The 27191-nt window shown below is 39.5% G+C and overlaps 1 protein-coding gene across 6 annotated transcripts in view; it reads left to right on the top strand.

Annotated features, from left to right (window-relative positions):
• The window catches only part of GRK3 (G protein-coupled receptor kinase 3), a 274428-nt gene that overhangs the window by 196124 nt on the left and 51113 nt on the right, over positions 1 to 27191 (top strand). For all 6 annotated transcript variants that reach the window (XR_010139447.1, XM_063722816.1, XM_063722815.1 and 3 more), the window contains 6 exons: positions 9003 to 9104; positions 11062 to 11136; positions 15172 to 15233; positions 19789 to 19840; positions 21933 to 22024; positions 26238 to 26337. Coding sequence is in view for 5 of the 6 variants with exons in the window: in XM_063722816.1 (XP_063578886.1) it covers positions 9003 to 9104; positions 11062 to 11136; positions 15172 to 15233; positions 19789 to 19840; positions 21933 to 22024; positions 26238 to 26337 (483 nt within the window). In the remaining variant the exon portion in view is untranslated. The remainder of the gene's footprint in view (positions 1 to 9002; positions 9105 to 11061; positions 11137 to 15171; positions 15234 to 19788; positions 19841 to 21932; positions 22025 to 26237; positions 26338 to 27191) is intronic.

The following is a 27191-nucleotide window of genomic DNA, read 5'->3' on the forward strand; positions in this document are numbered from 1 at the left end:
TCGCATGACAGTAGCACAAAATGCAGGGGAGGTTAATGAAGTTAAAATATTTTAAGTTTCTAGGATTATTGGGGGTTAGTGTAAGTAATAATTTTAGTATAAGTAATAATTTCCATTGGATTATCATCAGTCAGGGATGTTTATTTTAATTTCTAAGGTAATTTATAAAAGAATAGTGTATATAGTCACGCATTGCATAATGATATTAGGCCAACAAAAGACCACGTATATGACAGTGATCCCAGAAGATTATAGTACTGTATTTTTACTGTACCTTTTCTATGTTTGGATATACTTACCATTGTGTTACAGTTGCCTGCAGTATTCAGTATAATCACATGCTGCACAGGTTTGAATCCCAGGAGCAATAGGCTACATCATACGGCATAGGGGAGTAGTAGGTATACCATGTAGGCTCTTGTAAGCATGCTCTATGATGTTCACACAATTATGAAATTGCCTATTGACACATTTCTTTGAACGTATCCCTGTCATTAAGCTCCACATGACTGTATATCTAACAAGTTAAAAGAGGGAAAAATTAAATAAAACAACATTTGCTAATCAACACAAAGGCAAAAAAAGGAATATAAGTAGGACATAAAATAGGTGGGTCAAATTTCAAACAAAGAGTAAGTAGCTACAAATCTATTTAAGTAATTACATTTCATGTAAAGGATTAAATACTCCAAGTAAAAGATTAGGTTTTTTAGACTGGATAAAGAACCAACCCTCCCCCAATATACTGCTTACAAGAGATATAAACACATGGATGGAAGAGGTGATATAATACAAACACTAACCAAAGCAAAGCCAGCATAACTACATTAGTATCAGGCAAACTATGCAATAATGCTGCTTTGAAATAAAGATATGTTTCTTAATGATAACAGGGCCAATCCAACAAAAAGATATCACAAACTGAAATCTGTATGTTACAAATAACTTCAAAGAATGTAAAGCAAAAATTGCAGATATAAAATGACAAATCTATAATCCTATTGGGAGATATTAACACATAACCTTCTAGAGCTTATAGAACAGATAAGAAATTAGTAAGGATATAGAAGATCCTAATAAAATGATGAGTAAATTTGACCTAATTGACATATGTAAAATGCTTGCACCTAGCAAAAATAGAATTCACATTCTTTTTTTCTGAGACGGAATCTTGCTCTGTTGCCCAGGCTGGAATGCAGTGACATGATCTCGGCTCACTGCAACCTGTCTCCTGGGTTCAAGCAATTCTCCTGCCTCAGCCTCCCAGGTAGCTGGGATTACAGGCACCCGCCACCACACTTAGCTAATTTTTGTATTTTTAGTAGAGACGGGGTTTCACCATGTTGGCCAGGCTGGTCTCGAACTCCTGACCTCGTAATCCGCCTGCCTCAGCCTCCCAAAGTGCTGAGATTACAGGCATGAGCCGCCGGCGCCTGGCCCACATTCTTTAAAGTACACATGGAGCATCAAAATAGATCATGTGCTGAGTCCTAAAGAAAGCTTCTACGAATTTCATGATTGAAATTGCTTAGAGCATGTTCTCTGACGACAATAGAATTAAGCTCAAATTTAATAACAGAGTTAAACTAAAGAACCTTAACTGCCTGAAAATGAATATACTTCTAAACAATTTATAAGTCAAAGAGGAAAGTAAAATAGAAATTAGAAACTATTTTTAATGAAAATATATTTAAGAAATGATATATACCATTATTATTAGTGTGATGTATCTTTATCCTAAAACATTAAATGGTCAAAAGAAAACATAGCATGACTGGGCCTGCCTGATATTAGTCATCCTTGTAAAAATTTGGAAATTGGAGGAATATTCTTCTCTTTCTCATTTATATATGAAAATATATGTAAAAATATACATACACATGAAAACTTAGAAAATTATGTTCATGTATTTTTAGAAAGAAGGGTCAAATTATGATGTACATTTACCATAATGTAAAAACGTAAGCTAAATCCAAAAGGATTTTACTCAGTGACCTTATTATTTCAGTCTGAATCATAATCAGGCATTTTATCTGGATACGTATCACAGCTTGATCTGTCATAAAAAATTTCTTTCTTGTGTTTCTAAAAACTTCAACTCTCCAGTTTCAGCATTTACTAAGTCACCTTGTCAAACACAGATAAATCTCCTTTAGCAGATAATTTTTGCTGGGTTGAAACAGATGGGCAATCTACTTGTGGTTATTTCCCAAGTACTTATTGCAGATATGGTGGTGATTGCTGCTTATGCATTTCCATTTGAACTTGAAGCATTGGTGTTTCTCTTAGCTGGCGTCCTCCCCAGCTCTTGTCACCTCTCTTCTGGCTTGGCACATGGTGGGTCTGGCTCATCAGATGATCCCCTTGGAGGATGCTGCAAAACTCCTCAGCAACCTGCTCTGTATTCTTTCGCTGAAGATATCCTCCACTCTTGGGGCTCAAGTGCATTTCTCTAAATCAATGCAGCCTTCACACATTGAAGTTATCAGTAATTCTTCTCTGACCCCTCATTTTTGTCAGTTTAGTAATTTTTCTTTAATTTCTGCTTGTTGATTTGTGACCCCAATCTCTAGAAAACTCTTGTCAGGTATCTTGAAATGTACATTTTGTACATTGTATTTCCACTTTCCTGTGTCCCCAAACAGTTACCCATTTCCCATGTTAAAGTTCTAACTGCATATCCTGGCATTCAAAGTATCTTTACATTACTTATTACCTACCTCTCCCGGTTAGTTTTCACTACCTTCTTACATAGAATATCTACATTGGCCAAATCTGACTAACCAGCATTCCCCAAATCCAAGCCCATTCTTTTTGTTACTTTACTGTGTCCTTTCCCCAGCCTAGAATGCTGCTGCTTCGCTTGTTGAAAGCCTAGCTTTCTGTAAGGTCTAGCTCAATATGGAAAATTTCTACATTTTCTAGCAAGTCTGTTTGTGCAGCTATTTCCGTCTTCTGTGATGGCTGACTCCTCTGATTCTTACACTATTTGTTGTCTAATGCTCATGTCATGCCTACCATGTGCCTGCTGCTTGTGTGTGTCGTCAGCATTTTCATCTGGACCATTATTTGACTCATCAGCAGAAGACCTAGCTAGGATCTAGGTGCAACAGTGCCTCTTACTTGCTGTGGGATATGGGGCAAGTCATTCAGCAAACCCTGAAGTATCTACCTTATGTCAGACCCTGAGCTTACAAATGCAGACACTGTCCCTGTACTTGAGGCTGTCATGGTATGAGGGCTTCATATCTGAGCTTCAGTTACCTCATCTATAAAGTGAGGCTAGTGATCGTCTCCTGCTTACTTCACAGGCTAACTGTGAATTTCAAATAGGACACCAGATGAACAATTGCTTTCTAAACCATAGTGTCTATAATATGCTGTTCCATTATGTGCAGCATAGTGGTTGAAAGTTCTAGTGCTGAACTCTGACTGCCTGGATTTGAACTCTACTACTTACTAGTTGTGTAAACTTGGGAAAGCTTTTCTCTACCTGGGTTTCCTTAGCTAAGAACTGGAATGATTATAGTACCTGTCTTGTAGGGTGGTTGTGTGTATACGCAACACACATAGAACAGTGATGCCCCACAGCTACTGCTCCGTGTGTTGATTTATATACTTCTTATTCCAGTTAGATTTTGAGGCAGCTTATAGAAATATGTACATTATACCTAGATTTAAAAATAAATAATGGGAAAGAGAAAATAAATATTATTCCAAGATAAAGTTATTATATAGATTTTTTTCACTGGTTCAACCAATATTTATTTATTATTTTTTAAATTTTGAGACAGGGTCTTTGTCACCCAGGCTGGAGTGCAGTGGTGCAATCATGGCTCCCTCCAGTCTTGAACTCCTGGGCTCAAGTGATCCTCCTGCCTCAGCCTTCTGAGTAGCTTAGATAACAGGTGTGTCCCACCACACCCAGATACTTTTTTTTTAATTTTAAAAATTTTTGTAGAGATGAGGTCTCACCGTGTTGCCCAGGCTGGTCTTGAATTTCTGGCCTTCCTCCCACCATAGCCTCCCAAAGTGCTGGGATTATAGGCATGAGCTACTACTCCTGGCATAACCAATATTTATTAAACACCAACATTATGCCAGACATTGTTCAGATGAACAGATACAAAGAACTTATCTCTTCGAGCTTGTATTCTGGTTGAGAGAAACAGACAATAAACAAATAATAAACAGGAAATATACCTGGAAGTAAAAACTGCTATGTAAAGACTCAAAACCTACTCAAAACTCAGCATGTTGTATTGTGACTTGGTGACCACTTTAGATTGATGGGTCAAAGACTGAGGAGATGACATCTAAACCCAGGTTTGAATGTTAAAGAGGCTGGTCTTTTGAAGATGGAAGCTTGGTGAGGGGGTGAGCATTTTAGGCTAAAGTTGTGGCCAAGACAGAGCCCCTAACATGGTAGGAAAGAACTGGACATGTTTGGGGAACTGAAACAGGACTAGTGTGGTCTGGCTGTACTGCACTGAAGAGACAGGCAGGTAGTGTGAGATAAGATCAGGTTGAAGAGAGAGGCAGAGTGTTTAGGGCCAGAGTAACACATTTACATTTTATTCTAATGCCCATGGAAAAATTAAAACAGAGGAGTATTAGGTGTCATGTTTTATAAGTATCAGTTAGGTCAAGGTAGTTGATATGATAGCTTCTACATCTCTTTTGATTTTATATCTAGTTGTTCTATCAATTGCTGAGAAAAGGGTGTTAAAATCTTCAACTCTGATTGTAGAATGTCTGCTTCTTCTTTTATTTTGTCCATTTTCTCCATATTTTTTGAAGCTCTGCTATTGAGTACAGAAACATTTTTGATTGTTGTGTCTTTCCATATGAAATGTGTCTGTCTCTGGTAATATTCTTTGTCTTGAAATTGACTTCACTGGATATTAATACAGATGTAGACACTTCAGTCTTCTTATGCTTACTATTTTCATGATATATCTTTTCCCATTGTTCTACTATCAATTTGTTTTTATATATAAAGTGTGTTTCTTTTAGACAGATATAAAAGTGTCTTGATTATTTTTTTCCCTCATTCTGACAGCCTCTGCTTTTTAGTGAAGTAATTTTAGATATTGTATTTATCCTTTGTGGAGTTTGCTGAGTTTCTTGAATCTGTAAATTTATATATGTATTTTTTACCAAATCTGGGAAAATTAGGGGCCATTACTTCTTAAAGGATTATTTTTCTACCTCAATCTTTCTTTCCTCTCCTTTTAAGACTGATTATATATATATTTGATATTTGGATATTATCTGTCCTATATATCCTGGATGCCCTGTCTGAGTTTTCCCCCAATATTTTTTCTTTCTTTTCTTTAGATTGGATACTTCCTGTGGATTTGTCTTCAAATTTATTGGCATTTTCTTTTGGCATCTCTAATCTGCCATTCCATTGAATGTTTTTTTCAGATACTCTATTTTTTACTTCTGACATTTTTATCTGGTTCTTTTCATAGTTATTTTCCGCTGCTATTTCCTATCTTTTTATTCGTTACATGAATATTTTCTGTTAACATCCTTTGTGTTATGTCCAGTTATAATAGCTGCTTTAAAATCCTTGTCTGATAATTCTAACATCTGGGCTATCTTGGATTGGTTTTCATTGATGGTTTGTCCTCTTGCATATGGGTCACATTTTCTGTTTCTTCATCTGTAGAATAATTTTAGCTTGTATCTTGAACATGTGATTGATATATTGTGGGTACTCTAAACTCTGTTATGCTCCTCCAAGGCGTATGGATTTTTTCATCTGTTCGTTGAAGAATACAGTTAACTTGGCTTACTCAAACTCTGAGCCCTGTCCTCTCTGCAGTGGTGGAAGATGAATCTTGTTCAGTTCTTTAAGGCTTAGCTAGGCTGTTTAGGGTCTGCCATGCTCATGTGTCATTATGGGGCCCACCAGGGATTTTGACTGGATTTATACATAGAATTTTGGAGCTTTCCTTCTGTGGCTCTTTATTTTCTTACAGTTTCTGTTGGATGCCCTTTTCCATTCTCTGTGTTCCTTTGGTCACTCTTCAGTGCTTATTGTCTATATGTGTCCAGAATTTTAGTTGTTATCTCAGGAGGATTGTTCTGTTAGGTATTAATTGGTTCTTACCAGAAGCAGAGCCTGAGTTTGTGTTATATTTTGAATATAAAGCAAACGTGATTTGGTGATGAATTGGATGTAGGGGGTGGTGGTGGCAGGGGCGTGGTGAAAGAGTGGAATCAATATGATTATTCATTTTTTGGCTTAAGCAACTGGGAGGATGATTTTACTCATTTTTTTGATAAAGAAGACTGGGAGAGGAGCCCATTTGGCTGGAGTACAGAGGATGTGGAAGTTAAGGGTTTCATTTCGACGTGTTAAATTTGAAATGCTTTCTAGATATTCAACTGGAAATGTCAAATAGATAGATATTTAGAATCTGGAGCTCAGGAGTCCTAGAGATCCAGACTTAGTCATGAGAATATAATTGATATTGAAACTGTGGGACTACATAGCTTTACCTAGGGAGAACTTAGCTGGTGAAGAAGGGGTGCCCCCAGCACCATGCTCTGAGGCAGTTCAGGATTTGGAAGTCAAGCAGAGGAGAGGAACTACCAAAGGAGACCAAGAAAGAGAAGGCTGGAGAGGATAGGTCACAGAAGTCAGAGAAGAATGTTTCAAAGAAGGCATCAGTGGACAACTGAGTCGAATGCTGCTGAGAAGTCAATAAGGTGAAGGACAAAAGAGAGAGCCTTGGATTGGGCCAGGCAGAGATGACTTCACTAGACCATCTCACTGCAATGGTGGTGGAACAAAGGGTGGGCGCAGAAGCGGAGACTATGACACCTGTGGACCAAAAGTGATTGTTCTTAGGGCTCAGGTTATTTAGGCTTCCAGTTCACCTGGGAGCTGTGTAACCACCAAAGCAGAAAGGGACTACAGGTCTGTGAATATTTATTATTGATGATAGTGTTTCTATCCTGCAGTAGGGAAGACTTTTCACTTTGAACTTAGACCTTTCCCTGCCCAGGTTACCTGGACAACCAAACTTCCGGGATCAGAGATGGCATTTGCTATGTATATGCTGCAATAGGATGTCTGTTTAGAGTTATTGGTAGTCAACTGCATGGTCTTTAATCAGTGGTCTTACTGATTATAGAAGGTGAATACCAAATTACAGCCACAGATGCTTTAGGCTCTTATTTTGCATACCAAGAGTTACCTTTTCTGTTGTCAAGTTGGAGCTTAGAAGGCACAAGTCTCTTAGTCAAGACAGTGTTGTGGTTCAGAGCATCATTTACCCAGAAATGATGGGATTTGACTGTTGATGGGAAGCAACTTCCACAGAATGAGCATTTGTTTAACCAGGTGTCAATTTGCTTTGTAGGTTTCTTGGAACATACACTTAGATTTCATTACACTTGTTTTCAAGGATCATCATTCCATGAAGTCTTATTATCCCTTGAGGCTGTTCTTATGTAGAGGCAGAAACTTTTGCCTTTGGTTTAGTGATAGTCTACCGTTTTATCCTAGCATTCTGGCATTAACCTTTGGATTTGCCTAAAGCAAAATACAACAAAAGGAATCAACCAAGCCAAAAATCTTTGATTTATTTTCCTACTCTCCTTCGGATTTTGGTATCTGGCTTCTGTTACTTTGCAGCTACCATATTCACATCTGGTATGGCGCTTGGACATGTTAGACTTGTTCTCCTGAATTGACTTAGAATGGTTAAGCCCTGGTCTTTTGGCTATGTTGACATTACTGGACTGATTCTTCATAAAGATGGTCTTTTCCTGTTGGATAGAGTATCAGCCTTCCCCAGTCTGCCTGCCTTTATGTCAGGTTTTATTGTCTTCTTCAAGAAGACTCCATGTGAATTTCAGCCATCACAGTGTAACACTGATGATCTTTCAGGACAATTAAGATGTTCCTGGCAATTTCTCAGCGTGTGAACCTGCTAGCCCTCATATGACTCATATGGGACCTCAGTGTTTCACGTACCCTTTTCCCCTCACCTGCATGACTGAGCCCTTATCTTTATTAGGAATCTAATAAATAGGATTTGCTGGTTTTGATTTCAAAACTGTGAAAGCCATACTATAAGGTAAAAGGTAACCTTTATTTCTATTTAGTTTGTGAAAGGAAGTCATATGTACTAATCAGTCATTATAGTGAAGATCTTTGTGACAGTCTCCCTCTGAGCTTCATATTTCATGTATGTTTTCATTCTTTTCTTGTCTTTTGGATTAAAAATATTTCTGTAAATAAATTGGGAACAATTCTGAGGTCCAGGATCTTCTGTTATCAGGTTAGAGCACTGGGAGCCATTTCCACATAAGGCAAATATTTCTAAAGCACAGTTTCATTATTTAGTCATTTTTAACACCAACCAGGTTACCTTTGCTGAATACAGCAAAATACACGATTTGAAGTCACCTGTCTGTTAATACTTTTATAGTGCAGCTGAGGTTCCAACCTGAAAAGCCAATGCTTTCATCTGTGGGTTAATTCCTTTCTATAGTACTTATTTGCTTTAGTTGATTTTTGAGAAATCTCTTTGCAGGAATTCTGGCAATATATTTTTTTCCTCCTTGTAGTTTTGGAACACTGTAGTTGAGTGAGAACATTCCCTATCATAACTCCTAGAACTGAATTACAGCCAAATTGTGCTTTGAAGAGGAGAATTGGCAAGGTTGCATGGTCTATGGCTCGTGTACTGTAAGATAATTGTAACCATGGCAGTGTGTGTTTCCTAATATTATGTTTCTACATTTAAGTGATGAGAGTCATCATAGGGAAAAAATCCACTTGTATGTTTCTAGTTGAATTTAAATTATTCCAACTTCATTATTACAACATTAGAAGTAGCTGTTTCCTGTGGAATAGCCGGTTCAGTAATTTGCTTTATCTCATGTGCAAGTGGTTTCTGCCTGGGCCAGTAATATATTTTAATAAGGCAAGTTTCCAGGAAGATATAACCTAACAATGATAACTTTAAAAAACCTAGATAAAAGAATATGAAAAACTTGATAATGAGGAAGACCGCCTTTGCAGAAGTCGACAAATTTATGATTCCTACATCATGAAGGAACTTCTTTCCTGTTCACATGTAAGTTATTTCTTCTTACTCTGTTACTTTAGTACTGATGAATAAGGGACCATGTTCAGTGTTTCCAGAATGAAAGTAAAACAGTAGAAAGGTGTTTAAAATTGAAAAATGCACGCCCAGGATGGAACCTATTTCTTCTGCTTTGTTGTTTCCTGGTAATATTACCACGATGTGTGTTGCTTCGTGTAAGCTTAGTTTATTTCCAAAAGCTGATACTTTCACTGCAAAAATCAATGAAATAAAACCATTAATTTAGATCAACTGAAGAAAAAGTCTCAATTCAAGACTTTCTAAAGGAAATTAAGCTTTATTATTTTAAAATGAGCTATACTTGAACAATTAAGCTAATCAACTATTGATAAATGTAAATTTTAAATGGTCTCTTTGAATGAATAAGGTGGCTTATAATCATCGTGTTAATTTTGTCCATTAATAGTTCAATAGCAGTCGTAATATTTTTTTTTTCCTTGTAAATCAGATAAACAATCTAACTTGGTCATTAGGATAAACTAGGTTATTAGGAAATTATTCTACCAGGAGTAACTGGAAGAACATTTACCATGTAATATCTCTACATTAGGAATGTTTTCCAAAGGGTGGCCTGACAGTCCTGGCCTGCTGTATCAACGCAGTAGCCACTAGCTGCATGTGGCAATTTACATTTAACTTTAAATTAACTAAAGTCAAATGGGAGTAAAAATTTAATAACTCAGTTCCTCATGAGCCACATTTCCAGTACTCAGTGGTTACATGGGGCTAGTGGCTTTTGTATTGGATGGCACAGATACACAACCCTCCCATTGTCGCAGCAGGTCCTATTGGACAGCACTGGTCGTGGTAATGGTGTATTTTGGTGCTTCTGTATTCATTGTTTATTTACAGTTCTTGCTGACATTTGCATAACTGTGGCTAAAGAGGACATCTCTTTCTTGTGGCATGCACTGCTCTGTTCCTTGGACCCACTGGGCTTGATGAAGGAATTTCTGGGCCTAGGACTAATTGTTGCTACTCCATGCCTTGCTGCCTCAGTAGGGAAGGACTGAACCCTTGAAGAATGCCAGATGTTCAATGGGAAAGCGTCCGTAAACTTAGTTTTTATGTAGTTCAGCAGTTTAGAGGGTGTTTATTTGTATGATGGTACTTTTAAGCCTTTCTTCTTATTGTGCATTATTAAAGAAGACACAATTTGAAGTTTGGAGAGGGGAGGATACCATTTTAATTTTTATCAGTGGACACTCCATTGTTTTTGCCCTAGTTCCCGTCGCTGTGGTTACAGTAAGACTTTCCTTAACTTAGAGCCTTTTACCACTATGGCTTGACTTTGTAATCCTGACATTAATTCTTAGGGGTATTTTTGTGTATTTTCTCTTACTTGATGGAAATTTTACATTTTTACAACCCCATTATCAGTTTGTTGATGAATGTATGCATTTAGGGCCCAAACAGTCCTCCCATCTCAGCCTCCAGAGTAGTTAGGACTACAGGCGCACACCACCACGCCTGGCTCATTTTTATTTTTATTTTTGTCTTTATGGAAATGAGGTTCCACTATGTTGCCCAGGCTGATCGCGAACTTCTGGGCTCAAGTGATCCTCCTGCCTCGACCTCCCAAAGTGCTGAGATTACAGGCATGAGCCAGTGCACTTGACCTGATAATAGGATTCTTTACACTTTATTATCAGAGTGATCTTGAACCCTTCTGGAATTGCATAATGTCAGCCCCTGCATGGTCATTCTTCTGGGCATCTGTCTAAGAACTGGATGCCCAGAGGAACCCAGCATTTGCTGGGATTGCCTATAAACACTCAACAGATTTTTAAAGAATGTTTGTTAACATAATTACCATAGGTTACTGTTTAGTAATTGCTGTGTTAAATTTATCTGTTGTGATATTATATAACATACACAGATTTGTTACATCTCATTATTTAAAAATATTATTTTTGACTTTTGATAGCCTTTCTCAAAGCAAGCTGTAGAACACGTACAAAGTCATTTATCCAAGAAACAAGTGACATCAACTCTTTTTCAGGTAAGATAAAATTATTCCAAAATAAATAGATAATATTTGCTTAACACTTGGCCTTGGTGACATTCTTTTTGCATGTGCAATTACACTAGAGGACTTGCTTTGTAAAGACTGTGTTCTATTCTGGAGCTTTGTCTGGGACTATTTGAGTTTATTATCGTTTATCTTCCCATTGCAAAGTGTCCTTCTACCAACGTGCTTCCTAAAGCCTTTTCTGAAGAAGCCCATTAGAGCTTTGTAGTAACATTATGTTCTAGAAATCAGTCAAGATAAGACATCAGAGAAGCAAGTTTTTGCCCATTTGACATTCCAGCACCTGTGATGAGCAAAGACTCTACAAGATTTATTTTGTAGTGCCAGGCTGTTGATACTTGCTGTGATTATCCTCTAGGGGAAATACAATTTATTTTCAAGATTCAGGAGCAAATGTTTGAGTGATCTTTGAGTCATGGGAAATTGTATTTTACCTTGGCTGTTCATATCTTCAACACAATACTGTCATAGAGGTTTAAATGACAAGACTTGGAAAATCAGGTTCCCAACTAATAGGCCTATATATTTGGCGTTCTTTAGATGAGATGGTTTCACTTCCTCCCAAAAGCCTTTTCCATCCTGTGTTTTTTATAGAGGTGGCAGTGGTTTACAAGGACAGTCAGATTCTCCAATGAATAAAGTGCTTTTCATGTTTCTGTGAATTACAAGAAATAGGAAAGAACGTCATTGAGTAATATAATGGTTTTAATAAGTGAAAATAATCAACTTATCTTTTTCCTGGATAAGTTGGTCATTTAAAGGGAGGTAAGTTGACTTTGGCATCTTTTTTTTTTTTTTGAGACAGAGTCTCGCTCTGTCTCCCAGGCTGGAGTGCAGTGGCACGATCTCAGCTCATTGCCGGCTCTGCCTCCTGGGTTCACGCCATTCTCCTGCCTCAGGCTCCCAAGTAGCTGGGATCACAGGCGCCTGCCACCACGCCCGGCTAATTTTTGTATTTTTAGTAGAGACGGGGTTTCATCGTGTTAGCCAGGATGGTCTCGATCTCCTGATCTTGTGATCCGCCTGCCTTGGCCTCCCAAAGTGCTAGGATTACAGGCATGAGCCACCATGCCTGGCCAAATTTGGCATCTTATGATGGTGTTTATGCAAAATGAATTTGATTATTCAGCAGAGCAAATACCGATTTGACTCTTAGAGCATATTTAGATAGTAACAAATTGGGTGTTACCTTTCTGTGACAATAATTAGATAGACTTTCATAAAATGTAATACCTGTCTGGATAGTAGTGGGTTATAAGCTTGGGTTATGAAATTCATTGACCTGACCTGGCTTTGAGTCCCAGGGCCGTAGCTGGAGGACCTTGGGTAAGCTTCTCCACCTTCCTAACTTCAGTTTTCTCATCTGTAAAATGGAAATGACACTGCGCTGTCCCTCAAAGGGAGGTCTTGAAGATTCAGTGAGAAGGGTGCACACAGGTTGCTTTGTACGAGGCCCGCCTATCACTGTGCTCCACAAACGTCACCTATTATCACACATCTTACAGTCAGAAAGTACAGTGTCAATATCTGCTTTTTGTTGTCTCCATGACATTTGAGTGTCAGAATTTCAGTTTTCATCTGACTTTGCCATGGTACGTAGACAGCCTTATGGTCAATTACATTTAACATTGCTAAACTATACCTCATAATACATGGGTTTTACAAATGTGATTTTAGCTTCTACCATAACATAAATAACATTGAAAAAAATTGTTCCAGTGGAGATACAAAGACCACTAGGATTCTTTCATACCTTCAAAAAACATTCATTTAGAAGCAACTTCTTTCATATATCTTTTAAAAAACACCTTATTGATTTGTTTTGTTCATTAAAAAAATAGTCAAAATAATCTTCTGGCTAAACAGATATTGAATGGGTATTATTCTTATTTCAGAGGTGAAGAAAATATTATAAAGTTTATTAAAATAAGGAGTATATTAATGCAATTCTATGTATTATGTACCATCAGAGCATAATGACTAGAGTATAAGTAAAAGGTATATGTCTGAATGTCCTGTTTACAGAGGTACATTAACCAGTAAAGTCAGTTGTAGTTCATAGTAAAACAAAACTGTTTTTAAAGTAAATACAAATGCTTTTTATTAAATTCTTTTTGTTGTAAGATTGCCTTTAGAGGTAAGTAAATGCATAGGTCCATTGGTGGCGGGCTTGGGAGGGGCCCTAGCTTGTGCTTGAGTGCTTCTAAAATGCACTGGGCCCTGAGCTCGGCTGTCAGTATTCTGAATCTTACCGAATTCTCACGACAGCCTTGCAACTTAGATACAACTGTTCTCTTTTACAGATTAAGGGAACTGAGGATCAGAGAGGGAAAGTAGTCTGCTCCTCATCTCACTGTTGAACTCTGGCTTTCATACTCCTTAGCAAGCCTGTTGCGGTTCCTTCTGTTGAAAAGTGGCAGCATGGTAGATTCTACGTAGTCTTAGGAATTCCCAGTGACACTCATCTTTTACTTTATTAGCAGAAAGTAGGGATGTTTGATAAAATATGAAAGAAAAATATTAATTGACGTAATAGCTTTTATAAATAGAAAAATCTGTGATCTATAAATGTAGCCTTTTCTTAGATCTTTGGACATTTGAATCTATTTCGTCTCTTGACTCTTTTGAACCTCTTGAGACTTGTGGAGGACTTGGCTAAGATAGATGTTGTGTGTTTCCTGGAATCATAGGATTTCAGAGCTGGAAGGAACTTCAGAGAGAGATAATTTAGCTTCCTCTTTCACCACAAAGGGGACAAAGTCCATACGGTTTTCGCAACTAGCTCCAGTGCCTTCCCCAGGACAGGGATAGTTCTGCAAGTTGGCGTAGACTGGCTCACCCCCACCACCGCCCCCTACCCCGCGTTGCCCGCCAGGGTAGTGTCCTTTCTGCTTGCAGGAAGCAAGGTTCCCAGAAGGACTGCAGCTGCCTCCCAGCCCATGTTTGGTTCCTGTGGCTTCTGCAGACTTCCTATTCTCATCACTTGGTTTGTACTGTTCCATGATGTAGTTTTTCTTTTATTTTTTTTTGTATACTTTCAGGATGATCTATGAAGACATTAAAAAAAGGTTAAATTTGGATCATTCAATGAGCTGAGGGTGCCAAAATGTTTCCCAAAACTATCTAATTGACTCTGGGCTGAACTGTGAAATATTGTCACTTTATATTTTTATAGTTCTTGATTTTAAAAGTTCATCACATGGAAAAGGAAAGCTGATGCTGTTTATTCAGTAATGGGTAAAGTGGCATGAAGTTGAAGTAGATGGTAGTTGTTCTCCATGAGGGGAAGAGCGCTGTCCATGTGAACCAGGAGCCCTCGCCTTAACCCCAGTTTAGCCATGGACCTTCTCAGAGACCTTGGGAGTGCACCTGCCTGCAGTCCGGTAGCCTTACCTGTAAGATGAGGAGTGGGATTGGATCAACTCTCCCCTGTGGTTTTCTCTATGACTCTAAGAGACAGAAAATCAATAAATAAAATAGCTAATTAAAAAAAATTTCACTTCATGGACCTATTAGCTTTGAGTTTTTAAAACTCAGTGCAGATTACAGATGCTTTTATTAGCCTACAAGTTGTGCCACATAACTTGTGGGGCCCAGTGCAACGTGAAAACGCAGGGCTCCTCATACAAAAATGATTAAGAATTTCAAAATGGCAACAACAGAGCTTTAAACCCAGCACCAGGCTTTTCTGAGTCACACCTCCATGAAGCGAGCCCTGCTCGTGTAAGAAGTGTCTGTGACTTGCCAGGAGTCATATTAGGTAGTAGGAATATAGTGGCAAACAGGGCAGACCTGTCTGTGTCTTCATAGAATCAAGTGGTGTAGATAAATATTGATGAATCCATTAGTGAATATTAGACAAGCACGGAGAAGGTCAGGTACCAGCCACAATGCTATGGGGAGTGCATATTTGGGAACTTCGTTTAACCTGAGTCTCATTAGTTTGTGTTTTTTTTGATACATTCCGATTCATTCAGTGTGGAATTTCTTTTCCATCTCTTCCAGCCATACATAGAAGAAATTTGTGAAAGCCTTCGAGGTGACATTTTTCAAAAATTTATGGAAAGGTATGAAACTTTATGCATATATGTACACAATTTTTTATAGTGTATGTGTACCTCATCTTATGCCGTAAATGCTGACCTTAAAATGTGTGTTAATCATTCAGCAAGTATTCATTGACCGTGTACGATGTGCCAGGCTTTGTGTTAAACTGTTTCCTCAGTACTTTATATTATAATTTTAGGGTTTGTCTATCTTAACATCTCTTTGACCTTCAATTTCTTAGCTTCAATAGAGTCTAAAATATACACTGAGGAACCTCAATTTTAAAAAGTATCTTATTGGGAGACCTTTGCTAATAATGCAAACTTGACTATAATTTATCTGATTCATTTGCTTGGATTTTGGAAACATGTCTCCCAAAGCAGGACAAGCCTGTACTTGATTCTTTATGTTGGAGTAGAATTTAAGGACATAGGTCAATGTCTGTTTATGATCATGTACATCATTAAATACCTAATAAATATGTCCCTTGGTTACTCAAACTATAGATCTACTGGTCAATTCTTCAGTTTTTTGAGTATGTCTCTGTGACAATGCACCACTGAAATTGGACCTTCTAAAACAGAATCTGCATTGACACTGACTTTATCAGCTTGGCCAATTTCTAGACAATATACGTGATGATGATATCTCATGCTAGAGTTTTCTGCAGCTGCTCAGTAATTGCACTTTAAGAACAAATGCTACTTTACTGTAGTTTTCTTCACCACATATTCACAGAACTAAAGCAGTTAAAAAGAAATTTGTGTTGCAATTCTATTGGAGTTCAAGAGGTAATTTTATCCTGGAGTAGAGTCAATATGTTGGGAAACTAATATTCTTACAGACGATTGTACTTTTCTGAGTAGTAGCAGGAACTTTGCCAAAAAGCACCAGCATCAAATGGAGAGGGTGGGCTGCTGGCTCAGGGCTGAGTTGCAGCCAAGTCCTGGGCCATCTCCATGGCTGTTGGTCCTAAAATCTGACCTTTCCCAACTCTTGGGTAAACCTAACTTTTGTGTGATCCTTAGGGGAGAAGGGAGAGAGGGGAAGGTAATTAAAAGTGGGGAAGAGGTTCTCCCATGGATATTTTATAACTTTGCCATGCATCCTTTCACTTAAAACCAGGCTGACAGATAATAGTGATTTTCGCTCATTGAGCCAGTCATTTCATATCCTCGCAGTAAATGCAAACGATGCTGTTTGCATTTTAGGCAAGCAGGCACACGGGATTTTCTGCAGCCATTACAATTTTCTGTAAATAAATTATTTTTAAAGTTGATTTGTTAATTTCCATCAAATTAGAAAAAAAAATTCATGTCAGGTGATAAGTTTGGAGCTTTGATTTTGAAAAGCACAGGGACTCCATCAGTATTGGTCATGTAGCCTTTGGCCTCATTGGGACTGGGCACACGAAGGGCCCCATGGAAAAGGCGATTTTTCCGTGACCACCCTGAGTCTGATGGTAGAGAGGGAGCCATCAGCAATGCAGGGACATGTGCAATGTCTTCCCACCTTCCCTGAGGTCCAAGCAGGGCTGTGGGGCTGAGTTCCAGGTGAGGCAGAATTGGAGAGGGCAGTGGAGGCTTTCCCTCTTGTAGTTGAGAGCTATGCGCCTCATTCAGGCAGTGAACTTCAGTTGCTCAGCAGGACAACGACTGGGTCAGGAATCAGAGTTAAAAACACTTCTTCTACTCCAACCTTACTGCATCCCAGGCGTTTCCATGTCTTTAACCTCTGATCTTCTCTCCAAGATCCTTTGAAGTCATTTGCAAGGGCTCTAGCTACCTGAAGCCCTGTCATTGTCTGGGCTCTTTCCTTTGTCACAGTTCCCCTCCTGTCAAAAATGTCCCACTCAGTAACCAGGCATTGATTGGGAATAGCACTCAAATAAACCCCCGTGGAGACAGGACTGAGCCTAGATACTCAGGACCATCTGTACTTCCTAAAGAGGAACTTGTTACAGCAAATCCATTCTTAGTGGGCAAAATATGCAGGCACTTCTCTTTTCCTTGTTTGTTAACCCTCCTCAGCTAGTTGTAAAATGTGTCAGATTTCCATCCCCTGTCTCCAGCTCTGGACTCCAGAATCTGTGAGAAAAGAGAGTACGAGCTAGCCTCACAAACCAAGTGCATTTCAAAGACCAGTCATAGATTTATAAATGGGAGTGCACCCAAATGTGGTTTTGCCTTTTGCATGCACCATACTTTAAAAAAATAGGTTGAAATAACTCTTAGAAAGTCTCAAAACATAATTTTAATTTACCAACTTCATTAGACATGTTAGGAGGGTCAGTGAAACACTCTTTGTGAGTCATTTTAGATTCATTGAAAAAAAGATGCTATTATAATTGCAACTGTTCCTCTGCTTTTGATTTTTAATTTGATTATTAGCCTCAGAAATATGTTAAAGATCCTTATTTTTTAAAAGGTCTATTGGTCGGGTGTGGTGGCTTGCCCCTGTAATCCCAGCACTTTGGGAGGCTGAGGCAGCAGGATTGCTTCAGGCTAGGACTTTGACACCAGCCTGTACAACATAGCAACACCCACTGTCTTCAAAAATAAAAATTAAAAACTAATAGCTCAGTGCGGCGTTGTGTGCCTGTAATCCTAGCCACTTGGAGGGCTGAGGTGGGAGGATCACTTGAGCCTAGGAATTGAGGGTTGTAGCGACCTAGGATTGCACCACTGCACTCCAGCCTGGGACACAGAGTAAGACCCTGTCTTCAAAAGAAAAAAAAAATTGTAAAGCTCATTAAATGAAGCCCCTAGGGAACTGTGATATTTGGATGTCTTTAGCGCATGCCAGTATGATGCTAATATTACCTGTAACTCCCTTCCTCCCTTCCTCCCTCTCTCCCTGAATCCTGTGTCTGAGTTAAGGAATCATGCCAGGGGCAAAATGGGATCGAACCATCACCAGAATGTTTTCTACTTTTTAAGAAGTATTCAATCTAGAATGCATTTCTTTTGAAAATAGTTTAGAAAACAAACACCTGGCCGGGAGGGTGGCTCACGCCTGTAATCCCAGCACTTTGGGAGGCCGAGGCGGGCGGATCGAGACCATCCTGGCTAACATGGTGAAACCCCGTCTCTACTAAAAATACACACACACACACAAAAATTAGCAGGGCGTGGTGGCGGGGGCCTGTAGTCCCAGCTACTTGGGAGGCTGAGGCAGGAGAATGGCATGAACCCGGGAGGTGGAGTTTGCAGTGAGCTGAGATCGCGCCACTGCACTACAGTCTGGGAAGATAGCAAGACTCCATCTCAAAACAAAAACAAAAACAGAAACAAAAAACAGGCCGGGCGTGGTGGCTCACGCTTGTAATCCCAGCACTCTGGGAGGCCGAGGCGGGCGGATCACGAGGTCAGGAGATCGAGACCATGGTGAAACCCCCTCTCTACTAAAAATACAAAAAATTACTCGGCGTGGTGGCGGGGGCCTGTAGTCCCAGCTACTCGGGAGGCTGAGGCCAGAGAATGGCGTGAACCCGGGAGGCGGAGCTTGCAGTGAGCCAAGATGGCGCCACTGCACTCCAGGCTGGGCAACAGAGCAAGACTCCGTCTCAAAGAAACAAAAACAAAAACAAAAAACCCACCTTACAGATATATTGCTCATTAATAAAAAACGTAATCAAAATGCCTTTGTTAAATAGATACAGGATATATCTTTTTCCTCATGGATAAAGAAAACACTCATCAAGCAGTTGAGTGAATTGTGGGAGCATGTCAGTCATCCTAAGAGCATTGCCTCTTAGGATTCTAGTCTGAGGGTTTCTCTTCTATACTACCTGTGTCTTTGAGGGGCAGTACTGAATCTTGATTAAGATGATACACTAGATTCTATTGGTCTGGGTTCAAATTCCACTCTCCCACTCTGTCACTGTGTGACCTTGGCCAAGCCTCTGAACATTTTGATGCCTTGGTTTCCTCAGCTATAAAATGGGGATCATAATAGTACCTGGCTGTAGAGTCTGTAGGAGGAATATATGAGCGGGCCTGGCACATGGCTACTCTTAGAATTATTTGTAAACATTAATTTTTTGTCTTAGAGCTGTGCTTTAAAAGCCATGGCTGTCCAATATGGTAGCCAGTAGCCAGATACAGCTATTGAACACTTCAAATGTGACTAGTCTAAATTAAAATGTGCTTTTAAGTGCAGAATACACATCAGATTTCAAAGACTTAATATAGTAACAAGAATGTAGAATATCTCATTAATTCATATTGATTTCATGTTGAAAGAATTTTTAATATATTGGGTTACATAAAGTATATTATTAAAATTAGATTATATGTGTGGTTCATATCATCTCCGTATTGGACTCTGCTGATTCAGATAAAAGTGTTACCATAGCTTATGACAATTAAAGAAGAAACATGAAATCTTTCATTTGAATCATGAAGTGAAGCCATGAATACTGGTGAATGCTCTGTGAAAAAGGGTTTCAGAAGACTTACTTTATTTGACAAGCAACCCAAAAGTAATGCCGTTCTAGTCTGTCTTACGGTGTTGTTTTGTAAATCCAGTTAATTTGATATTTAACTTTTTAGTAATTATTTTATTCTCTTTTAGTGACAAGTTCACTAGATTTTGTCAGTGGAAAAACGTTGAATTAAATATCCATGTGAGTATCATCTTTTTCTTTTTTCATTTTTTAAATAAAAACTTCCTCTGGCTTAACCTCATGAGAAAATACTTGATTCTGGAACGTACTCCCAGAGGGTCCACTGCCCAAACAGATGTCTGTCTTACAGCTTTAAGTACTAAGCATTCACCCTCCCATGCTTCCTTATAAACAATAGAAGCTTTAATTCTTTTTCATATTCATATGAGAATGTGCTTGTTTATGTCGGAAAGGATATTTTAAGAGGTAATTGACTCTTTAACAAAAGTAGTAGTAAAAATACAAATCTTTTACTTAATATAACTCCTTCATGTCCTTGCCTTCTGCCATTCTGGTAGAGTTCCTTTTCTTTTTCTTGTTATTAGATGTAATAATACAAATTGAGTATCATAATGAAAATGATGACATCTTTATCAGACCAAGGCTTCATCTTCTTTTTTATCATTTTGAGAGTGATAAAAGCAATCTTCCAATACAGGCCACGTTCTAACACGTCATCTCCTTAGTGTTTCATCTACTTTAAGTTTTCAATTTCAGTCATTCTTATTGCATCATCCTTATCACAGTTTGAAAATGCACACATTTCTTTGCACAGTCTTTCTTACCTTCTGTTTTACAATCTCCCTTCTCATAGGCTTGCAATTGGGCAAAACAATCAACTGGAATTTTTTGTTGTTGTTGTTGAGATTTTTACTTGAATGGTATTGTTGGAAGAGGAGCTTTTTTTTTTTTTTGAGACGAGTCTCGCTCTGTCGCCCAGGCTGGAGTGCAGTGGCGTGATCTCCGCTCACTGTAACCTCCGCCTCCCGGGTTCACACCATTCTCCTGCCTCAGCCTCTTAAGTAGCTGGGACTACAGGCACCTGCCACCACACCCGGCTAATTTTCTGTATTTTTTAGTAGAGATGGGGTTTCACTGTGTTTGCCAGGATGGTCTCGATCTCCTGACCTCATGATCAGCCCGCCTCGGCCTCCCGAAGTGCTGGGATTACAGGTGTGAGCCATCACGCCTGGCAGGAGTTTTGTTTTTTTTAAAATACTTGATCTTCACTAAAAGGCCAAGAAATGATTTTTTTTTTTTTTTTTTTTAAATTTATAACCTCCTTTTCCCATCATATTTCCTGGAAGGATTTAGAAGCAAGAGGCAATAACACATACTCTAAAAACCCCTTATATCTGCTCTGGGTCTTTCATACGCTTCTGCCTCGGGAGATCCTGTGTCCTTGTGGACTCTGAGAATCAAACGTGAAGTCTGTGGCCCAAACGCAGGTTTCTATATGATGTTTTAAGATTGTTTGGGGGAACCCTTAAAGAATCCCACCCTAAATTTGCCAGGATATGTAAAGTAATAGGTACTTGCTATTGTCTTACGGCCTCTTACATGAAATGTCAGATTCACTATCTGTCTTTGTGCCATTTAACATTATTAAATCTAATGATGACGTGGGGCATTACTGAGATATTATTGACTGAAGGAAAGTGCTTATGAATACAGCCTCTGTATATACTTTACTCACATTTAGCCTTGTTTCACGCTCACATGGCCAGCATGAGTCCTCTCTATTCACTGATGTTATCAATAACAAATTCACATGGCCTGCATCTGTTGGGTTTCCTGATCATATGGCCTTGTATCATGAACACATAGATGCCCCTGACATGGACTCTCGTTTTTCAACTTTGACAGTTCTCGGAAGCATTGGATTGTTCCCAAACATTAGGCTTCAGAGTAGCTAAGGCTGCTTTTCATTTTGATTAGACGTTTCACATTCACTTGTCTTCAAGGTATACATATTGTAATCTGGGATTTGTGAGAGTGGAGAAACAGTTTGGCTTGGTTCCACTCCATCATCTTCCCTTGTGCCTCCATTTGGTGCCTCGTTTATCCTGGAGGTGGAGCTGAGGGAGGCTGTCGAAAGTCTTGCCACCCCTGGGGCATCTCATCCTTCAGCTTAAAGACTCAGTCATGAAAAGGGTAGATCCCTAAGTCAGATTGCTATTTTAATTACTGTCTATGTTTTGCATGAAAAAATCTTTAAAACACCATAGCTTTATGTAATCTTATGTTTTCATTTTGTGTTTGGATTTCCCAGTTGACCATGAATGAGTTCAGTGTGCATAGGATTATTGGACGAGGAGGATTCGGGGAAGTTTATGGTTGCAGGAAAGCAGACACTGGAAAAATGTAAGCTTTCAATGCTCTTATTTTTTACTGGCACTATTAAGATTTTAATATTTGCATTAAAAAAAATTCCTATAGAGAAATGTGGAAACCTATGACATTTCTTTTGAAGTACTTTACCTCCAAAAGAAATAAGCTGTAGGCTGGGCGTGGTGGCTCACGCCTGTAATCCCAGCACTTTTGGAGGCAGAGGCGGGTGGATCACGAGGTCAGGAGATCGAGACCATCCTGGCTAACACGGTGAAACCCCGTTTCTACTAAAAACACAAAAAATTAGCCGGGCATGGTGGCGGGCGCCTATAGTCCCAGCTACTCAGGAGGCTGAGGCAGGAGAACGGCGTGAACCCAGGAGGCAGAGCTTGCAGTGAGCGGAGTTCGCCACTGCACTCTAGCTTGGGTGACAGAGCAAAACTCTGCTCGAAAAAAAAAAAAAATTAAGCTGTATTTTGTTAAGCATGGGGAATGAGAGCAATAAGCTGGAACCTCCACCTCTTAGGGCCAAATGGGAAGTTCAGCAATAACCTTGTATCCTATGCCCAAGATGGTGCGGGCTGTGGGTGGGAGCCAGGGAGCTAGAGGTGAACTAGAAAGGATCCTTGACAACTGTGGCGTGTTATGTTCAGCCTCCCCATCAGATCACATGACAAATAATTGTTTGCTTTGCAAAAGAGAGACATTCTCTTTTAAATAAAGACTCACCGACGATGAAGCATAAGCAGTTGTGGCATTTCAGATGCTGGTTCCGTAGATCAGTAGCTGGGGTGCTGGAGAGGAGGAAGCTCTGTGGACAATGATCACCGATCGTGGGCTCCATCACTCACCTTGGTTAACGTTTTTCCTGGGAGGTCAGCATTCGGAAACTAACTGCATCTGAGCTGGGTAGAAGGGTCTTCTGGAGAGTGAATGGTGGAATTCTTAAGTGTGGGGGAAAAATTTTTTTTTAACAGAAGTGGTTTAAGACATATTTCTGAAAGCAAAAGAGAGTGGGAAAATATGATTTGATAGACCCAGAACTACAAGTTTGGTTAAGTGCCAGGCATGTTAGAGCAGTGGGCTTGGTGGAGTAGTATAGTGTGTGAGGCTTGGTTATAAAGTAATTGAGTCCGTGGGAGAAGGGGTGTTTGTGGCCCCCTAATTCAGTGCCTGCCTCCGGTCAGCCTCTGCTCAGGCACTTCCTGGGATTGGGAGCTGATGGCTTTGCCAAGAAGTCCTTTCCGTTCTCAGACAGGTCCAATGGATGATATGTTTTTTGGGGACTGAAATTTACCTTTGTTAATTTGTACCCATTGGTTGTCTTTCTACTTTGGGGGCCTGGGCAGGGTGAGCCTGATGCCCGGCACTCAGGAGTTTGAAGTCTGGGGTGGTGCCCAAGCAATGTAGCCTAGGGATCCAGAGTAAGGGTCCTGGTATCACACCTGCTACGTCAGGTTCACCCTCCACACTTTCTGCCTTGGACAAAGTTTGGGACCTCTCAATGCCTCCATCTCCTGGTCTATAAAGTAGGAGTAATAAAAGTGCCTTGTTATGAGAATTAAATGAGATTAGACATTGTCAGGCTTTCGGAAGGCTGCTTGTTGTATGTTAAGTACAAGGAAATAAGAGTATACTGAAACACAGTCTTCTGCAACCCTGGTCACTTTCACTGAAACACAGTCCTCTGCAACCCTGGTCACTTTCTCATGGAAAAGTTCTTTCTTATTCTGTACTTGCACAGTAGACCTTTTGATCCTAAGTGATATACTCTACTTGTTGCTTGGCACCGTTAATTAATTTCTGCTAGTTTTGCTTCATCACTGTATTTAGAATATCTAGTCAGACACTTGATGTTATAGAAGTAAATAATATTGGCCGGGCATGGTGGCTCACACGTGTAATCCCAGCACTTTGGGAGGCTGAGGTGGGCAGATCACAAGGTCAGGAGATCGAGACCATCCTGGCTAACACAGTGAAACCCTGTCTCTACTAGAAATACAAAAAATGAGCTGGGAGTGGTCGTGGGCACCTGTAGTCCCAGCTACTCGGGAGGCTGAGGCAGGAGAATTGCTTGAACCCGGGAGGTGGAAGTTGCAGTGAGCCAAGATTGCACCATTGCACTTCAGCCTGAGTGACAGAGCGAGACTCAGTCTCAAAAAAAAAAAGTAAATAATATCAACTTATCTCTTTGTACACATTTACTATTTCACATAACTCTCAAAAATAGCCAGTGGGTAGTAAATATTCTTCTATTCTATAGATCAAGTGTAGATACTTCTCAGGAGCCATATAGCTAGAAAGGGGTCAAGTCTTAAGGCCCATGAACCCTCACTCATGTCTGTTCCTGTCACCAGGCTGCCAGTTGCATGCACACTGGCTCTGCAAGCCCATCAGTGAACCACAAGGTGCACCCCAGGAGCCTTTTTAGATAGCTCTTTGATACCTTCTAAACAGAGGCCCAAGAATGCACTTGCTTCCCAGAGGCCCGAGGCCTGTGTGCTATCTCCTTTGGTCTGCAATCTAAAGGTTTTATTAAAAACCACCAAGTGCAGTGGCTCATGCCTGTAATCCCATCTACTCAGGAGGCTGAAATAGGAGGATTGCTTGAGGACAGGAGTTCGAGACCAGCCTGGACAACATAATGAGACTCTCATCTCTAAAAATATTATTTTTAAAATTAGATGGGCATGGTGACAGGTGCCTGTAGTCCCAGCTATGCTCCAGCTACTCTGGAGGCTGAGGTGGGAAGATCGCTTGAGCCCAGGAGTTTGAGGCTGTAATGAGGTACAATCATCCCACTGGTTTCCAGCCTGGGCGACAGAATGAGACCCCATCTCTTAAAAAAAAAAAAAAAGAAAAGAAATCAACTCCACCGTGGAAGAGAGTGGTGACAGAGGTAGTGTAAAACATTTTGAAAATTCTTTTAAATAAAAATAAGATATTTAAAGAACATATCACTTCATGTGTTTCTAACATTTGATCCCACACGTAAGCAAATTAATGTCTTGCCAATTGATTTGTTATAAGAACTTCTAGAAAAGTGGATAAAATACCAAATTTGAACATTTATCTTGTTTTTATATAACTTAAACATGGTAAGTTATGATCAACAAGAAAAACGTAGATTTTCTGTGTCCTGCTACACTGAGACAATGTCCATGCTGCAGATCCGGGCTGAAGGAAGTAGTCCATCATCTGGGAATTTAGAGTTATACACAAGAACTTTCAGCCTGTGAAACGTGTGAAAACACTTGCAAGAATTCCCTTTTAGCCTTCTGTTGTCCTACCGAAAAAGCTTCCTGTTGTCTATAGAATATGCCATATAACTTGTCTGCATTTTCTTAATATGAGTTTGTTCCAGGTTTTCGAAAATCTTAAGTTGCCAATTGGTTCTTCTCAATTGACTTGCCTCAATGATAGTAGAAAAATCTTATTGATTCTTTGTATTATTTAAAACGTCATAACTTAAATATCAAAATTAAAAATAAATCAATAAAGTAGCATTTTAGGACATGCTGTTTTGAATTCATGCCTTCCCTTTCCATTTTGTTGATTATCACTGTTTTAGATTCTTAACCTCTATAAACTCTTTTAAAAATTGACCACTGCCGGCCGGGCACGGTGGCTCATGCCTGTAATCCCAGCACTTTGGGAGGCTGAGGCGGGCGGATCATGAGGTCGGGAGATCGAGACCAGCCTGGCTAACACGGTGAAACCCCGTCTCTACTAAAAATACAAAAAAATTAGCCGGGCGTGGTGGCGGGCTCCTGTAGTCCCAGCTACTTGGGAGGCTGAGGCAGGAGAATGGTGTGAACCTGGAAGGTGGAGCTTGAAGTGAGCTGGATTGTGCCACTGCACTCCAGCCTGGGGGACAGAGCGAGACTCTGTCTCAAAAAAAAAAAAAAAAAAACAATTGACCATTGCCGAATTCACAATTCCTAGCTGCTAAATATATACATATGCCCTTATTAGTCATAATAAAATTATTTATGTCCATCTTCTTTATCATTTATTTAACTGGGACTTCTATCCATTTAATGATACAAATATCTTAAGTATTGCTTGATTTTGTTTTCACAATACATGTGAAATAAAAATATTTCTTGCATGGCGTTTGGGTACTGCTCTGCTTCTTTTAAACATGGCCTAAATGTTCAGAAACTTGCCCCAGTGTGACGTATATTGTTTAAATTAGTCTAGATATATTTACGGCATAGATTTTTCAATAAATTTATGTTTCTAGGTATGCAATGAAATGCTTAGATAAGAAGAGGATCAAAATGAAACAAGGAGAAACATTAGCCTTAAATGAAAGAATCATGTTGTCTCTTGTCAGCACAGGAGTAAGTATTCAATTTCCAGCATTTCTTTTAAAAATGTTTTGTTTGTTTCATAGCAGGATGATTTATTATTTTTCCTTCTAGCTGATTGCAAGGCCAGTGAGTTCTTGGGTGGGTTAGAATCTGATAGTATCTCTTTATTTGATTTTGCAAGTTAGAAGAACACCAGCCACCTCCATTATGCACACCCACGGCTTCTCCCTTTAGTGCCTATTTATTTGTCCTTGACTTCCTTTTTTGCAGAATATGGTAGTGGAGATGGCAGAAAATAATGATAGCCAGAAAAATCACTGGAATATAGTCAAGACTTGACTAAACGACTGGCAAGAAGGACTAACCTAGAGGGGAAAAGTAAGAGAAAAGTGGCTTCTGTCCTTCAGAAGCGAATTGAGAGAAGCGACTTGGATTAGTCACATCTGAATTGTCCTTTTGAGATTGTCCCTAGTCAGTGTTTCACTGGAAGGTGATCTTACCTGCTTCTCACTACCTGCTACTCTGTTTATCAGCCTTTCCATTTCTAGCACCGTATTTCTACTTATTGGACACTTTCTTTGTATATTAAGCTATCATTTTTAGCTCAACATGTGTGACCCCACTTTTACCCTACATCTTCTTTACTTACTAAATAGCTGCCCATTCCAATTTCTTTTTCTGTTAATGGTATTACCCAAGATCAAAACCTCAGCTTTTATGTGTCTGTACAGATGCCAGTGTATGTGAAGACACATCCAAAAAACCCGTCCTCCCAGTACCCTGTTCCAGCATGTGTGCACTGGTATGGCTGTGACCTGGTGTTCACAGTGGGTTAGGGAGTCAGGACAGAGAGGGAGAGGCATGGGGTGAGCGTGGAGGGGCCA

The sequence above is a fragment of the Pongo abelii genome, chromosome 23, assembly GCF_028885655.2.
Source record: "Pongo abelii isolate AG06213 chromosome 23, NHGRI_mPonAbe1-v2.0_pri, whole genome shotgun sequence".
In the NCBI taxonomy this organism is placed as follows: Eukaryota; Metazoa; Chordata; class Mammalia; order Primates; family Hominidae; genus Pongo; species Pongo abelii.